Below are 17,630 nucleotides of genomic sequence, written 5' to 3' on the forward strand. Positions count from 1 at the left end.
GGGGAGTTTAGTAACCTTGTTTTCAGCTCGCACTTCCACATGACAAGGAGTAGGGTTGTGTGCTCAACCCTGTGGGCTTTCTATGGGTCTGCCATACACTACCACTGCTAAAGATCCCTACGTGCAAGCAAATTATTGACATAAAATTGAACCATATGATATGTATGCCATTTTGAAATCACATGATTTTATGTGGCAGTCTCAATGACGTATGGTAATATATATTGTTGGATCCCTGCATTGACCGAAAAAGTTCATCCAGATTTTCCAGTGTGGTTTCCCATTGTCAGTGCTGCAGGATGGAGGACCAGACAAGGACAACTGTCTAGTCGTTATGGATGGGATGAAAAACAAAGGTTCGGTGTAGACATTAGTGTGCAAGTAAAAGATCCCTTGACAGTTGGAATTCGATATAAGAGTAGGCCGTATTGCCACTGTCCGGGCAAAATTTCTCTCATTGCACACTAAATGGTGTATGCCCGTCTTTAGCAGTGGGAGGAAACCGGAGGACCTGGAGAAAACCCACGAGGTTGAACAGGTGACCCAACTCCTTGTCACGTACTGGCATGTAGTTAAGAGCAATCTGGACAGTTGGAGTATGCAGAAAGGCTGCTGTCTGGGCAAAATTTCCCTCATGGTGCAGAAAAGTCGGAAGTTAAACGCCCATTTCATTTTCAATTTCTACTAAAGCTATTCAATGCAAGGGCCATAACTCAAGAAGAAATTAATGGAAATTATTGAAACTAAATAGTCTTCTTCATCTCACTAATGTGAACAACATATATCAATTTCAAAACAATCAGATGGTAAATGTAGCCTGTAGAGTGTCCACATTTCCATGTGGGTGTATAAAAACTGAATCATGACTCATAATAAAATCATAGACTCATAAAATACATTTTTGTAGTTTGGATTGTTTTCAAATCAATGAATTTACGATCAGCGTGAAAAATATAATCGAGATACCTACCATTTCTAATTTTTTGATCGCACATTTTGATCCTCGTAAAACACTGTAATAAACCTTTCCAAACGCTCCTTCACCAATTTTTACGCTGTCACTAAAACCATTGGTCGAACGATACAGTTCTTCGTATGAAAAGTGCGTTTTACTACTGCTCATGAGCATGGCAGCATTAACATTAAGATTGTCACTGTTTAACGACAGACTACTCGGCGAGTCTTTTGAGTAACCCTTTGAAATGGAAGACAGATCAAAAGAAGAGTCACTACTTTCCGTGGGATTCGAACTCGATGCCAACATTGAAGAAATATTTTCTTGTGGTTGTCTCCCCTGCTTTTTCTTACTCATAACTTCACTTTTCACATGTTCTTTTATTTTCAAAATTTTGGCAGGTTCCTGGCCCGGGATGATCTTATCGTCATAATGTTTATCTTTCTCAACAGAACTCATACTTCTGAGAGGGAGTTTACGCGAACCGATAATTTGGGAACTCGGCTGATTAAAGTTGACCTCGCTTTCCTCTTTGACAACTTTCTCCTGTTTAGCTTTGTGTTTCTGTGATGGTCTTGGAAGCGCTGAAATAAGTAACCGTACATTATACATATCGGTTGACAAAAATAAAGAAGAAGAAATGCAGAAAATTGTCAGTTTAGGATTGCACCGCAAACCAGCGGTTGCCAGGCAAGATATGCCCACATTTTGCAAGAGACGAACAGAGAGCAAGCTAAATAAAAACAAGCCCACATTTATTTTTTTGAAAAGTATCAAGCAATCAAACAAATTATCACCTATACACTAAGTTTCACCACTCTCTATCAGTTAGAATCAAAGTTATCTTGTCCCAAAGCATCGACCAATGAAATTGCTTAGCTTTAGCTCGAAATGTTAATCATTGAACTCAGTCAAGACATTCACCTAATGAACATCTACATCAAGTTTAAACATTCTACCTCAATTAAAAGCAGAGTTGTTATGTTCAAAAGTCTTGACCAATCAAATTGCTCATCGATCCTTAGCCTAAGCAGAAAATTCTCATCAACAAACTTAGTCAAGGTAATGATATAATGACTCTGACTTAAGTAAAACCAAAGTTATCGTGCCCCAAAGCATCAACCAATCAGATTGTTTATCTCTGCTGACCGTAAGCAGACAATGTTTATCATCGAACTCCATCAAGGCATTCACCTAATGAACGCCTATAACAAGTATGAACATTTTACCTCAATTAGAAGGAGAGTTATGTTCCAAAGTCTCGACCAATCAAATTGCTTATCGCTCTGCTTACCCATAAGCAGAAAATGTTTATTTATGGAACTTACTCAAGGTATTGATGTGATCAAATTGTGACTTCTAGAACAAAAGCTAAAATTAATGTTACTTTAACTATAGATGTGTTAGATGAATTGAATGTCGTCTTCATTAGCCCAATTCGGAGCAGATAAGTAGGATGTTAAACTCCATTTCATTTCATTTCATGAATTGAATGTATAAATGAAAATATTTGTTCACCTGAAGCTATTGTGGAATTAAGACTGTCTAAACGGACAACTTCCTCATTTTCTGTTTCTTTTAAACCAACTCGATTTACACTTCTCGTTGTGACTGTAAAATAAATTCAAAGTATTTTCACATATTTTGATAAAAAAAAAAATGATAACAAATATTTGCATGAAAGCATTTTTAATTTTCATAGTTAGGAATGTAATTTTCAACATGGGATCTGTTTAGTTTCTCAAAAGGTGTTGAGTAATTAACAGACTAATTAATTACTCAACACTGCTCTAGAAACTAAACAGTTATAAACCCAACACTCATTATCTAATTGAAACAGACCTTTTAAAATACACAACACTAGAAACGCAATGGTTTTCTATGATTCTCAAAAGATTTGATCAGTTTTCAAACAATGGTTTGAAACTAAAAATTTAATACAGAAACTCTACCCGAGTTGTAGAAACCCATATTTCAGTCTCATTTGACCTAATGGGAACGGTGGCTGGGCGGTTGCTCAGTGAATTGGCCTGCACGTGAAATAACCCTTTATAGTTTAAATTCGAAATAAGAGCAGTTCAGGCAAAATCTCGATCATAGCTCACTGCATGACAAAGTTCTACAATTGATGCCCAATTTTCCAAGTAACAAGCATGCCAAGTTTAATGATGATCGTACTATGGCATTTTTCGTCCACTCAACACAAACTAGGTCATTTCAGGAACATACGGGTCTTTAGCAGTAGGAGGAAAATAGAGGACCCGGAGAAAACCCCACAAGGCTGGACAGGAGACCCTACTCCTTGTCACATACAAGCCGGGAATAGAAAACTACGTCACTTGACTCAATGACAGACCTTATGATCAAATGTGCACGCGTTAACCATACGGCCACCCAAACCCCTCAAGAAAAACAACACGAGTAGCGCTTGGTCCAAAAAATGAAAAATACAAGTGCATAAAAATGTGCAATTACGCAAATGATTCCTTTTTGCAACCAGCAGCCATATACCTGTGCATATACCTGCGTATCTCCAACCTTCTGTTGGTAAACTCCTACACATACTTACATACTCCTACTGAAAGTCACAGATTTAAAAATAACACAAAATAATAAGGAAGTAAATTATGAAAAAAAAAACATTTATAAAAGCCTTTACAGATGTGTATGTTCAATCAATACATACATACATATATGTACATATTTCACAGTATTATACCTAGTAAAGAAAATGAAATGGGGTTTAACATCCTACTGTTCTGCTTCTTTCCTGGGCTAATGAAGACGGGTATACACCATACAGTGTGCTATGAGGGAAATTTTGCACAGGCAGCGGCACTATCGCCTACTCTTATATCGAATTCCAACTGCCAAGGGATCTTTAAAGTGTATTCCAATGTATATACGGGACCTCAGTTTTTCGTCTCAGGTTGTTTCATACACGGCTCTTAAAAATGAATTATGTAAGGACTTTAATCTGCATATTGCAATCTTTTTTCCGGCTTCAAATGTTAAATAAATTATTATTTAGACATTTATTCATAAGACAAGCCTATGATCAACTCTGTAGATCATCGTATGGTTGAGGTTTAAGTGAATTTGAATATGCGCAAGATTTTAAAATTTAATGAAAAAATGAATAATCACGACTTTAGAAATAAAATGGGGTTTAACGTCCTACTTCACGACTACAGGCGAATCTATTCCTTGTCATGTACAACCGGGGAATCAAAACCACACAAGTTAACTCAATGATAGACCTTATGATACAGCGAACTAGCTAACCAGCTGGAGAGAGAGAGAAATGGGGTTTAAAGTCCACTCGACATAAACTAGGTCATTTTGGGACTAACATATGGTTTAATTTTTTTATTTCAATAATTCGCTTGCGCGTAGGGGTGTTTAGCAGTGGGAGGGAACCGGAGGAACCAGAGAAAACCCACGAGGTTGGACAGACGACCCTACTGGCTGTAAAATAAAGAACAAAAACATCCAGATATTAATCTTACGAAACAAACTAAGATAGGTTGCCAGGTAATTAAACATGCGCCTACAGCAGATGAGTCGTCCAAGCAGTCCTCAAGGGTTGTCGGGAGAAAGATGGAGAAATGGGCTTTAACGTCCAGTCAACACAAATTAGATCATCCTTTAAGATCTGATACATCCTTCAATTTTATTTCAACAATTCGCTTGCGTGTAGGGGTCTTTAGCAGTGGGAGGAAACTGGAGGACCCGGATAAAACCCACAAGGTAGGACAGACGACCCTACTCCTCGTCACGTACGACCGAGGAATCGAAACCCCGCCAGTTGACTCAATGACAGACCGTATGATACAGCACGTGTGTGCTAACCATTCGGCAATCCCACCACCCCCCCATCTTCAATAGAAGGCTTAATCTCGCCTTAACTACGTACATCTTATCAAGCCCTTCACGTAATACCCCGAATATTTTGGCACTATTTTTGATTGGGTACAAGCCCAGCTTGTGATCCCATCAGATTCCTTCGTTAAAAATATTGTTACGATTATCAAGTCTCGCGCTTATAGCTAAAATGTCTACATGTGACAATCGAGTTGCAAATTTCAAGGTTCGATCAATGTCAAGGTTGCTTGAAATCATACCTGATCAACAAAGAGTTTCTATGGAGGCTGCCATATTTGTTTACAGTGTGTTATGTGCGACGACCTCTGATTGGACAATGCTAATTGATCACGTGTAAACACAACAAGCCCAAAATTTCGGGAATTGCCCAGTATTGAAGCAACGGTTAGATGTTGTAAAACTCGCGATCGTTGCTTCAGGAACATGCCCCCCCCCCCCCAAGGTGAAGGGTAGTGTGCATGATGTAGTGCATGCTTACAAAATCTGGAACACCTGATATCACCTCTAATTAACAATGTAGAATATCTGGTCAAAAAGCATTTTCAGGCTTAAAGATACATTATGGGAGATAAGATAAAGAGATGGCAGTTCTCACTATAATAGTTATAAACTAGATAGTGTAAAGGGAATTTGGGAATTTGCTGAAAATTTCAGTCATATTGATCCACTCTGAACCGAGAACTAAGCGGGTGAAATTTTCGCATAGTCTCGGTCATCATTACTAAAATCATGAATATAAAAAGCAGTCTCGATTATCCACTATTTTGATTTAATTATCAATGGCCGTTAAGCGGCATATAGGAATTTAATCCAGCCAACATTGAAGGCTAGCCTTGACATCGAGAGTTTATTATGGTCTGGATAAGTTAATTAATGTCTAATTGATAATTTAGATAACATTTCTGGCCTAAAGAAAGACTTGTAATAAGCAGATTTTTCTCTTGCATAATGCATGTTTAAGTTAAAATTTACTCAAAATTGTTCGCCTTATAATGTAAATTTAACTAAAATATAGCCCTTTATAAAACTTTTGTTGTTTTGATGTATCAAATGTGCAAAGTTTTGTGTTTTTGGATCAAAGATATTTCTCATGAACAGTGATTGAAAGTGGAGTAAATTTTTAACTTAAGTCTCAGAATGCTTTTTGAACTTGGGACCTGATAACTAATTTACAATGTAGTTGGAAAATTCATTTAGACAACTAAATCTCTGTTGTTTTATTAAAATGTGTTGTTTTTCACCTGTATTAGAATATCAAAACAAGAGGTGTTGATTCCGTCAGTGAAGAAAAGTTAAAACCTATATTTCATTTCATTTGTGAGTCAGGCAAAGACGGGGTTGTTTAACAAACATCCTTGTAGGCTACGGTATAGAAAACAATATTCTGTGATGTTTTTTGTTATTTTTATAATTTGTGAGTCAGGGTCATTTAACAAACATTCTAATCAGATTAAAACACAAGTCCTATTTCGATTCGTTTTTTATAGTTCAAAATTTCGTTTTACTTGTCTTTACTGCACTAGGATCTGGAAGAGTTGTTATATCACAGGCGTTTTGGTTGAAGTGAGGGATAAGTCAATGAAACAGTCTGTTACGGCGACTTCTTGGCGTGCCATGCAGGAATTGTAGATAAACCACTAGAAATGCCAATGTTGATTGATTAATCAATGTCTGATGTCATAAGTAGGGTCAAAAGCCGCTCGTACGACCTCTGACACGACCTTCAAGTACAACTTGTCAGATCTTCATGTAGTGTAGGCCATCGAAAGTATAAAAAAAACGAAACGAAATATAGATCTGTATTTTCATCTGATTGCTAACATCCTTGTAGCCTACTATATAGAAAACATAGATTAAGTCTATTAGACTTTGTGATACTTTTTTCTTTTTTTATAATTTATAACGGATGGGCATACAACAGACAATCGCTTAAAACGGACACAACAGTTTGGTTCCGATTTTTGTAATAGAAATTTTTATTTTCAAAGTCTTTTATAGCGGACACTGTATAACGAACGATTTTCATCGGTCCCTAATCGACAAATCAATGTAAAAGTTCATTTTTATAACGGACTCTCGAATGAGTAGAACAAAATGATGATATTACTTATTTTCTTTGTGTTTCTGGCGGATTCAAGCAGACCTGCATTACAGACTTTTTCAAATAAGCTTGTTTATTTTGAACATCCATAATATGTGAATACATACTGTACATGACTTTTATGTAAATACATGTATGTTCTCTAGATTCTGCATATGATAAATGTTGTTATTTCATGGGATGGCGTTACCTTCTGGTCGCTAATTCAGGGTCAATAGCAGATTTTTTGTATAACGGACAGCTTTTATAAAGGACGATTTCTTCCGGTCCTGAGATGTCCGTTATATGCGAAGTCTACTGTACATGTATGTTGCCTGGGTGAAGTCTTCCATAACTCTTTATTTATCACCTCACTTATAACTCTCTATTTATCACCACACTTATAAAACTATGTCAAATGTCAAGTTGTACCATAGTTTTATCGGAAGCTGTATGACAAAGAAGGAAATCAATGAAAGTGTCAATTTAAGCCAAAATATTAATCAATCTTTAATCAAAAATGAAATGAAATCAAATGAAATGGGGTTGAACTGAACATTCTACTGTTCTGCTCCGAACTGGGCTAATGAAGATGGACATACGTTATACAGTGTGCTATGAGGGATATTTTGCCCGAACAGCGGCATCCGAATGACAGGACAGCTGTCTCATCACTGACAAGGGGGAACCACGCCGGAAAATTTTGATGAACTTTCTCGGCCAATGCAGGGATAACCAGGCTAGAGAGCCAGCGTCTTACCCACTGTGGCCCCCATCTTTAATCAAACTAATTGTCGATTTGATTAAGAAATTATAACCGTTAAAGTCAGTTAAAGCCCTGATACTTGCAATATTCTTAAAGGGTCGACCATTAAGTAAGATTGATAAAGAGACAGAGAGAGAGAGAGAGAAATGGGGTTTAACGTCCACTCAACACAAACTAGGTCATTTCGGGACTAACCTATGATTCAATTTTATTTCAATAATTCGCTTGCGCGTTAGGGGTCTTTAGCAGTGGGAGGAAACCGGAGGACCCGGAGAAAACCCCTGAGGTTGGACAGACGACCCTCCTCCTTGTCACGTACAACCGGGGATTCGAAACCTCGCCAGTTGACTCAATGACAGGCTTTATGATACAGCGCGTACGTGCTAACCATTCGGCCATTGATAAAGAGCTTTAATACTTTTAATAGGTAAAACATAGGTTGCCAGGCAAAGAAACATACGCCCAAAGCAGATAAATCGTCCGTGCAATTGACGAGGTTTGCTGCATATTTATTCTTTTGTAGGTAATGGGCAGCATTTACAAGACAATTTTATACAGTTCATTATCTTCGTTGTTTTGGGGTTCACAAGGTTCTACAATTTGAAACAAGGGCCTCTTTTAACTGGCAGTATTTTACAGAAATTGCTGAAATTCGACAGACTTTTTCGTTTTACTAATTCCAATAATGAATACGTACAGCTTCAATTGTTCACAAGGTCCACAAAGTGAAACAAGGGCCATAACTCTACAAGTAATTAACAGAAATAGCTGAAAGCTCATCGTTTCACTAATTTAAATGATATATAAATTTCATACAGATCGGATGATAAATTTTGTTATTACCTCGTTCACAAATTCACCAGGTTCAACAAATTGAAACAAGGGCTATAACTCCAGAAGAAATTTAAGGAAATTATTTAAATTAAATAGGATTCTTCATATTACTGATGTAAACTACATATATTAATTTCAAAACAATCACATGATGACGACTTGTGAAATCTTGTTGAAATGTCGCAGTGAAACAACCCATAGTAATTGTTATTCCATAAAAGAGTGTTATTTGATTATCTAACCATTTAAGATCTGATAATGTTATTTTGGTAACTACAACTCATCCCATCTTTAAAACATGGGTCGAGATATAAGACAACTCATCCCAACAAATACAATTGCTTTCTTTGAAGACCACTCGGACCATTCTGATTTTGTTATAAAAATGTGTTATATTAAAAATGATATTGTTGTTTTAATAAAATTAATATTGTTGTTTTAAATTTTAAGTTGTTTTAAGTTTTGGGCGCTCTGTATACTTATCATAACGTACACATTTCAATTCCATCTTTGAACCATACATGTGACTGAAAATGTTGGCCTCAGTCGTGCTGATTGTTTCCATATCATTGTCTGGTAGAAGTTCCTCAGAATATGACATATCCTTATCTTTATATATGAGTTTCAGTATAGCTGATATCTTGGGATGAGCTATCTTCTATTTCTAACTTGGGGTGAGTTGTCTTATATTGGGATGAGTTGTCTTCGGGATGAGTTGTCTTCCGGATGAGTTGCCAGGTATTCTTTCAAACATATTTGATACATGTTGTGGTTCCTAAGATTTAGTAAGTATCCAGATAATATTGTATGATTTTAGTGGTTGATTTTTATAAATTAATAACAAAAACTGGATGTCCATGGTTTTTAATAAATTAATAACAATATGGCTAGTTTAACAAAGACTGGACGTCCATGGTTTTTATAAATTAATAACAATATGGCAAGTTTAACAAAGACTGGAAGTCCATGGTTTTTATAAATTAATAAACAATCTGCTAGTTTAACAAAGACTGGACGTCCATGGTTTTTATAAATTAATAACAATATGGCAAGTTTAACAAAGACTGGACGTCCATGGTTTTTATAAATTAAGAACAATATGGCAAGTTTAACAAAGACTGGATGTCCAGTTTTTTTTATAAATTAATAACAATCTGCTAGTTTAACAAAGACTGAATGTCCATGGTTTTTATAAATCAATAACAATATGGCTAGTTTAACAAAGACTGGATGTCCATGGTTTTTAATAAATTAATAAACAATCTGCTAGTTTAACAAAGACTGGACGTCCATGTTTTTTTATAAATTAATAACAATATGGCAAGTTTAACAAAGACTGGACGTCCATGGTTTTTATAAATTAATAACAATATGGCAAGTTTAACAAAGACTGGATGTCCAGGTTTTTTTTATAAATTAATAACAATCTGCTAGTTTAACAAAGACTGAATGTCCATGGTTTTTATAAATTAATAACAATATGGCTTGTTTAACAAAGACTGGATGTCCATGTTTTTAATAAATAATAACAATATTGCTAGTTCAACAAAGATTGGACGTCCATATTCTTTGGGTTTTTTTTTTAAATAAATGACATTATTGTTAGTTTAAACATGATTAATGTGCATTATTTAAGGATTTCTGTTTATTTTATTACTGGGGTGTCATCTTGTGACAGCAGGACAGGGAAATAGATACTAGGAGGATGATTTATTATATCGATTAAATTGACACATGTCAACTCAACTATATTATACATATAAGGTCGGAAGGAAATCGTTAAACCACTTGAAATAACAAGCCTTATTAAGACTGTGCAAGACATAATAATTTGTCGTCATAAATCAGCTTGTTCAAAATGCAATTTAATTTGTTGAATATGCAAATTAATTATTGAATATCCAAATTAATATTGAATAATTTGTTGAATATGCAAATTAATTTATTCTAACAGTTTTTAAGGTTTGGTACTTGTAATATTCTAGAACAATGCCCATTGTTTATGCCATGATCACTTGGGACCGGGTATCATTCAGATTTGATGAAAAAAGGAAAGAAAATGAGCTTACCATCTATAATCTAATACAAATATTCAGTTAATAGATTGCCATGCAGAAAGTATTAAATACCATCAAGATTCATTAAATAATGCCCAGTTTGTGCTACCGTTTAGTTTAAGAAACATCAATTAGTTTTGACATCGGTCATCTAGTTTATGACCATTTAGTTTAGTTTTGATATTGGTCATCCAGTTTATGACCATTTAGTTTAATAAACTAGACAACTAATGTCAAACTAAACGGTAGCACAAACTGGGCAGTTTTTGATGAATCTTGATGGTATTGAACACTTTCTGCATGGCAATCTATTAACTGAATATGTGTATTAGATTATAGATGGTAAGTTCAGTTTCTTTCCTTTTTTCATCAAATCTGAATGATACCCTGTCCCTAGTGGATGTCACTGCAAACATTATTTTGCATGTCAACCAATTTAATAATCAGAGTTTTCAAAGGTTGAAACTAGGTCATTTGGGGAGTAAGTATGGTACAAATTAATTGCAATATGACGTTGGACAAGTGACCCCATTTCTTGTCACGTACATGTGTGGGAGAGAGAGAGAGAGAAGGGGGGTTTAACGTCCACTCGACACAATCTAGGTCATTTCAGGACTAACATATTGTTCAATTTTATTTCCATAATTCACTTGAGCGTAGGGGTCTTTAGCAGTGGGAAGAAACCGGAGGACCCAGAGAAAACCCATGAGGTTGGACAGGCGACCTTACTCCTTGTCACATACAACCGGGGAATCGAAACCAAGCCAGTTGAGTCAATGACAGACCGTATGATACAGCACGTACCTACTAAACATTCAGCCATCCACCCCCCCACACAGAGGTCTCAGTCACGCAAAAATCCCCGTATTTCACGCATTTTTTTCAATGTAAACGCAAATATTGATGGACGCTGCGTAATTTACACACCTATACTGTACGTAATCTCCGTAGTTTTTTATATTTCCTCTTATTTCATTCATAAGTTCATGGCAGTAAGCCACGTAGCTATCCTATTGGAAGCAATAAAGCGCATTTCATACAAGACTTGGGATTGGCTAGAACAAGATATACTGTTTGCATTCAGCCAATCAAATGTTGGCTTTCATAGCGATAGTTTTCTCTTTACATCCTGTCGAAGTGAAAGATTGAAATGACTGTGCCATCAACCAAAGACATGCCGTTAACCTCCAGTTGTCATTAGACTAAATACAGCAGGCATATCAATGAAATAAGGACGCTTAAAATAGGGTTGTTCACAAAACGACTTTACATGCTTCTATATTGAGTATTTTGAGAGGCTCTCCACGCAGAGGTAGAGGACAAAAACGCAAAATTTTGAAATGTCTGCGTATTTTTACGCAACTCGAAATTGATCCACTGCGACCTCTGCCCCCACGTGTGAGATCGAAATCATGCCACTTGATTCAATGACAGGCTTTAGGACCTAAGATCACTTGAACACCACGTCGACCCCCACTCCCTTGTTATGACAGGCTTTAGCACCTAAGATCACTTGAACACGTCGACCCCCCACTCCCTTGTTATGATTCTTAACATTATATTATGTAAGATATAACGGCTGATAATTTTAAAGTTGATATCAACAGTATTATGCATGTGTTGAGTGTATACCCAAGATTAGTGGACTATGTCCTGACATGATTCATTGGCTGTTCATACCTTTGACCTCTAACCCAAACATGTAAACAAATAACAATTGACTTATGCCATTCATCAACTATGGAAAGGTGAAAGTAGAACATGAAATATTTATTGCACATTTAAGTTTAAGCCATATTGTTTTTTTTACCCTCCATTGGAGAGAGAGAGAAATTGGGCTGAATGTCCATTCGACACAAACTAGGTCATTTCAGGACTAACATTGTTCAATTTTATTTCAAAATTTACTTATTTACAAGATGGAGGCAATTGACTCCTTCGTCAAGGGACATAGAGTTTGTTTATTATTATCTTGAGAGAGAGAGAGAGAGAAATGGGGTTTAACGTCTAATCGACACAAACTAGGTCATTTCGGGACTAACATGTGGTTTAATTTTTTATTTCAATAATGCGCTTGCGCGTAGGGGTCTTTAGCAGTGGGAGGAAACCGCAGGACCCAGAGAAAACCCATAAGGTTGGACAGGCGACCGTACATCTTGTCACATACATCCGGGGATTTGAAACCACGCCAGTTGACGCAATAACAGGCCTTATGATACAGCGCGCACATGCTAACCATTCGGCTATCCAACCCCCTATTATTATCTTGAACATAGTCATATACATTGTAGTATAGCCTAAATGACAACAGTCAGTCTAGTAATTACCTCATAACCCACATATGACTAAGATTACAAAGAAGAGATAAATGATAACTTTATGTTGTCTAGTCTTCTACATAATATTTCTAATATGTTGATCGCAACCTAGACCAGATTAAGGGTGTTCAGACTCGGCTGGGTGCCCCAATATAAAAGGGACCTGCAAATAAGTACTAAAAAAATTTGTACCACAAAGAAATATGTCATTTATTATATTGTATATGTTTATGCAAAATAAATCTATCTATCTAACAAACTGAAAAACAAATTACTTTTGTGTGAGTCAAGACAATGACCAGAATATGTCCACCTTTCACTGTTGATGCAAGGGCCCCTGTGACATTTTCATCCAGGGTCCCTTTCCAACCTCAAGCAATAGGATTACCTGACCCTAACACTTGTCAGCGTGTGGGAGGAAACCAGAGAAAACCAACGAGGTTGGAGAGGCAACCCTACTCCTTGTCAAACACATTATCTAATTCAGGCCACTTGACCTAATTCAGGCCACTTGACCTAATTCAGGCCACTTGACCTAATGAGAGAGAGAGAGAGAGAGAGAAATGGGGTTTAAAGTCCACTCAGACACAAACTAGGTCATTTCGGGACTAACATATGGTTTAATTTTATTACAATAATTCGCTTGCGCGTAGGGGTATTAAGCAGTGGGAGGAAACCGGAGGACCCGGAGAAAACCCACGAGGTTGGACGACCCTACTCCTTGTCACGTACAACCGGGGATTCAAAACCACGGCAGTTGACAGGCCTTATGATACAGCACGCATGTGCTAACCATTCGGCCACCCAACACCCCACCTAATGACAGACCTAAAGATCTAACATACACACAATTAAACCATTCAGCCACCCAACCCCCCGATATTCAAGGAACTCTGAATAAAGCAATACTTACAATAATTTTCCAATATTTGCATCTCCCTGCGCCTGTTTATATTCCTCAGTTTGAAGTAGAGTTGTCTGGCCGTGATATTTTGAGTCCCCCAGTCCCATAGCAATGCCTTACACGGACTACCACCTCTCTGATATTCCAACTCAAAACTTTTTATATTTTCAAAAGTATAACCGGCTTCACTAGCTGAAAAATAAAATTATATTTCAAAACATCTTTAAATCTGGTCCACAATTTATTTTTTTCATCCCCTTGGCTTCGGCTGTCGGTATGTAAAATCCAATCAGAGATTTCAACTACATGTATCCTCAGGTATGGAAATGAAATGAAATGAAATGGGGTTTAACGTCCTACTGTTCTGCTCCGAACACGCCAATGTGTACATGGGATCTCGGTTTTTCGGCCCAACCGAACGACTAGACAGCTGTTCTTGTCAGGCCCTCCGTCCTGCATCACTGATAAGGGAGGAACCAGGCAGGAAAATCACGATGATCTTTCTCGGCCAATGCAGGAATCGAAGACCTGACCTCCAGACTAGCAAGCCAGCGTCTTACCCACTTAGCCACCGTGATCCCCCTCGGGTCTGTCATGGAGTCAAGTGGGGTGGATTCTTTTACCAGCTTATACACATGGCAAGAAATGTGATGGTCCGTCCAACCTCGTTGGTTTTCTCCAGGTCCTCCGGTTTCCTCCCACAGCTAAAAGCCCCTATGTGCAAGCGTAAGTTTTCTTCAGTATATATACACAAATTTGAAACATTATCTGATAATAAAAGCAGAAGTAATAAATATACAATACAATAATCATATGTATATAGAGAGAGAGAAATGGGGTTTAACGTAAACTCGACACAAACTAGGTCATTTCGGGACTAACACATGGTTCAATTTTATTTCAATAATTCGCTTGCGCGTAAGGGTCTTTAGCTGTGGGAGGAAACCGGAGGACCAGGAGAAAACCCACGAGGTTAGACAGGCGACCCTACTCCTTGTCACGTACAACCGGGGAATCGAAACCCCGCCGGTTGACTCAATGACAGACCGTATGATACAGCACGCGCGTGCTAACCATTCGACCATCCAACCCCCCCTTATGTAAGTCATATTTTCATATTATATACTATTAATACTAAGTGTATGTACTAATGAGATTTTAATCAGGGGTGTCTCCCTTCTGTGTAGATATATAGGGAATATTAGGTGTTTCCCCCTCACTAATTGTTTGGGTTTTTTACGGGGTTTTTGTGTGTATGAACAATGTACTACTAAGATTCTAAACATGGGTGTCTCCTAACTTTCCTGTGTAGATGTATGGGAAATATTAGGTGATTCCCTTCACTAATTGTTTGGATTTTTTTTGTCTATGAACAATGTACTACTAAGATTCTAAACATGGGTGTCTCCTAACTTTCCTGTGTAGATGTATGGGAAATATATGGGGATTCCCCTCACTAATTGTTTGGGGTTTTTTTGTCTATGAACAATGTACTACTAAGATTCTAAACATGGGTGTCTCCTAACTTTCCTGTGTAGATGTATGGGAAATACTAAGTGATTCCCTTCACTAATTGTTTGGATTTTTTAAGTTTTGGGTTTTTTTTGTTTTAGTGTATGAACTATGTACTAATGAGATTCTAAATATAGGTGTCACTGTCTAACTGTTGTGTAGATGTATGGGGAATATTAGGTGATTTCCCTCGTACACTGTTTCTGTTTTTCTGTTTAATTTGTGTATGTTCTAATGAGATTTTAAACATGTAGATTTAAGGAATATTTTTTTTCTTTTTTGGGGATGGGTATTTGTGTATGATTAAAAATTAACCAGATTTTAAACAGGGGTGTCTCCCTCCTGTATAGATATAAGGGGAATATCAATTACGTGATTCCCCTTAATACGGCACTGGGTTATTTTGGGTGGTCTTATTAACCTGTTAAGCGTGACATTTTTAAAACGTTAACTACCCCCTATTGTGTAATTAATTTGATGAAGTGACGAAGAAGTATGTACTATGTTCTAAGAAAAGGTTGAGGAAAATACCTCCAAGGCATTATATTACGCCCTACACACAGTGAGTGGCAGTTGTCCAGGACGTAATATAACGTCCTACATATGCTGCGATCGTGGGGGAATTCCCAAGGGATTCCCCCAAGTGACGAACTATGTTCTAAGAATAGGTTGGGGAAAATACCTCTAAGTCCAAGGCGTTACATTACGCCCTAAACACAGTGAGTGGCAGTTGTCCAGAACGTTATATAACGACCTACGCACTTAACAGATTAATAGTTATAAATCCGTTCCACATCATTTTGAAGTTTTGTTGAAAAAAGAATAATTTAAAAACAAAAATACTAGTTTTTCTAAATAAAACATTTTCCATGAGACTTTACTGGTATTTTATTTATCAAGCCCCACCCCCCTTCCACCTTCCCCAAACAACCTAAAAATTAAATTGGATCAGCCTTATATATAATCTATTCTTTTTATATTACATTCAATATAATATATGTATTTGAATGAATGAGGTTTTAAAAAGGGGCGTTTCCCTCCTATGCAGTTTACCGGTATATTATGTAGGATTAGGAAATGAAATGAAATGAAATGAAATGGGGTTTCACGTCCTACTGTTTTGCTCCTAAACTGGGCTAATGAAGACGGGCATACGTCATACAGTGTGCTATGAGGGAAATTTTGCACGGACAGCGGCGCTACGGTCTACTCTTATATCGAATTCCAACTGCCAAGGGATCTTTTACGTGCACGCCAATTTGTACACAGGACCTCGTTTTTTATTCCATCGGATCTTTTACGTGCACGCCAATTTGTACACAGGACCTCGTTTTTTTGTTCCATCAGAATGACTAGACAGCTGTCCTTGTCAGGCCCTCTGTCCTGCATCACTGACAAGGGGAAACCACGCCGGAAAATCTGGATGAACTTTCTCGGCCAATGCAGGGATTGAACACCCGACCTCCAGGCTAGCGAGCCAGCGTCTTACCCACCTAGCCACCGTGATACCCGGTATATATAGGAAATACTTGATTTAAATTAGGTGGTTCCCCCATACTCATATACACTGTAGAATAAGGGGGTTCCCCTAGGCATATGAACTATCATGCTCTTGCCTACCAACTAGAAATAGAAAAGTCACTATGTAACTATTATTATCATTACATGTGTCATATCTTTTATACAATGTATTTCCAACCTTTATTGTCCCTCCCCCCCCTTAGCTTACATTGGGTTGTATATATAAGTTCTGTCATTGAGTCAACTGGCGTGGTTTCAAAGCCCCGGTTGTAAGTGACAAGGAGTAGGGTCACCTATCCAACCTCATAGGTTTTCTCCGGGTCCTCTGGTTGCCTCCCACTGGCTAAAGACCCCTACACACAAGTGAATTATAGAAATAAAATTGAACCAGGTGTTAGTCCCAAAATGACGTGGTCTGTGTTGAGTGGACGTTAAACCTCATTTCTCTCTCTATATTGGGTTAATTTTACTCCCCACTCTTTTTATTTAAAGATCTATACATTATGGGAGATTAGATAAAGAGCTGGCATTTCTCACTATAGTTAAAGATAGGTTGCCAGGCAACAAAACATACGCCCACAGAAGCTAAATCGTCCGGGCAGTCAACAAGAGTTGTCGCATATTTTTACTTTTTTTGGTAATGAAACATTTATATTACACTAAAATCTGATTAAGTTCAACAACTCATGAAGTAATTATCAGAAAACCATCTTGTCACTCAATGAATTCATTTGACTTGACCCTACTTTCATTTTATGTTATTGTTTGATTTGTTGATTGATATGCTTTGATTTTTCT

General features: G+C 37.2%; 1 protein-coding gene across 1 annotated transcript in view; it reads right to left on the reverse strand.

Moving 5' to 3' along the window:
* LOC126827519 (uncharacterized) overlaps window positions 1–17,630 on the reverse strand; it is a 34,025-nt gene that overhangs the window by 12,988 nt on the left and 3,407 nt on the right. Inside the window, exons 2-4 of the mRNA XM_050556946.1 lie at window positions 13,809–13,991; window positions 2,474–2,566; window positions 971–1,539 (exon numbers count right to left, since the gene is read on the reverse strand). Of these exons, the coding sequence (XP_050412903.1) occupies window positions 971–1,539; window positions 2,474–2,566; window positions 13,809–13,991 (845 nt within the window). The remainder of the gene's footprint in view (window positions 1–970; window positions 1,540–2,473; window positions 2,567–13,808; window positions 13,992–17,630) is intronic.

Source organism: Patella vulgata, chromosome 7, assembly GCF_932274485.2.
Source record: "Patella vulgata chromosome 7, xgPatVulg1.2, whole genome shotgun sequence".
NCBI classification, from domain to species: Eukaryota; Metazoa; Mollusca; class Gastropoda; family Patellidae; genus Patella; species Patella vulgata.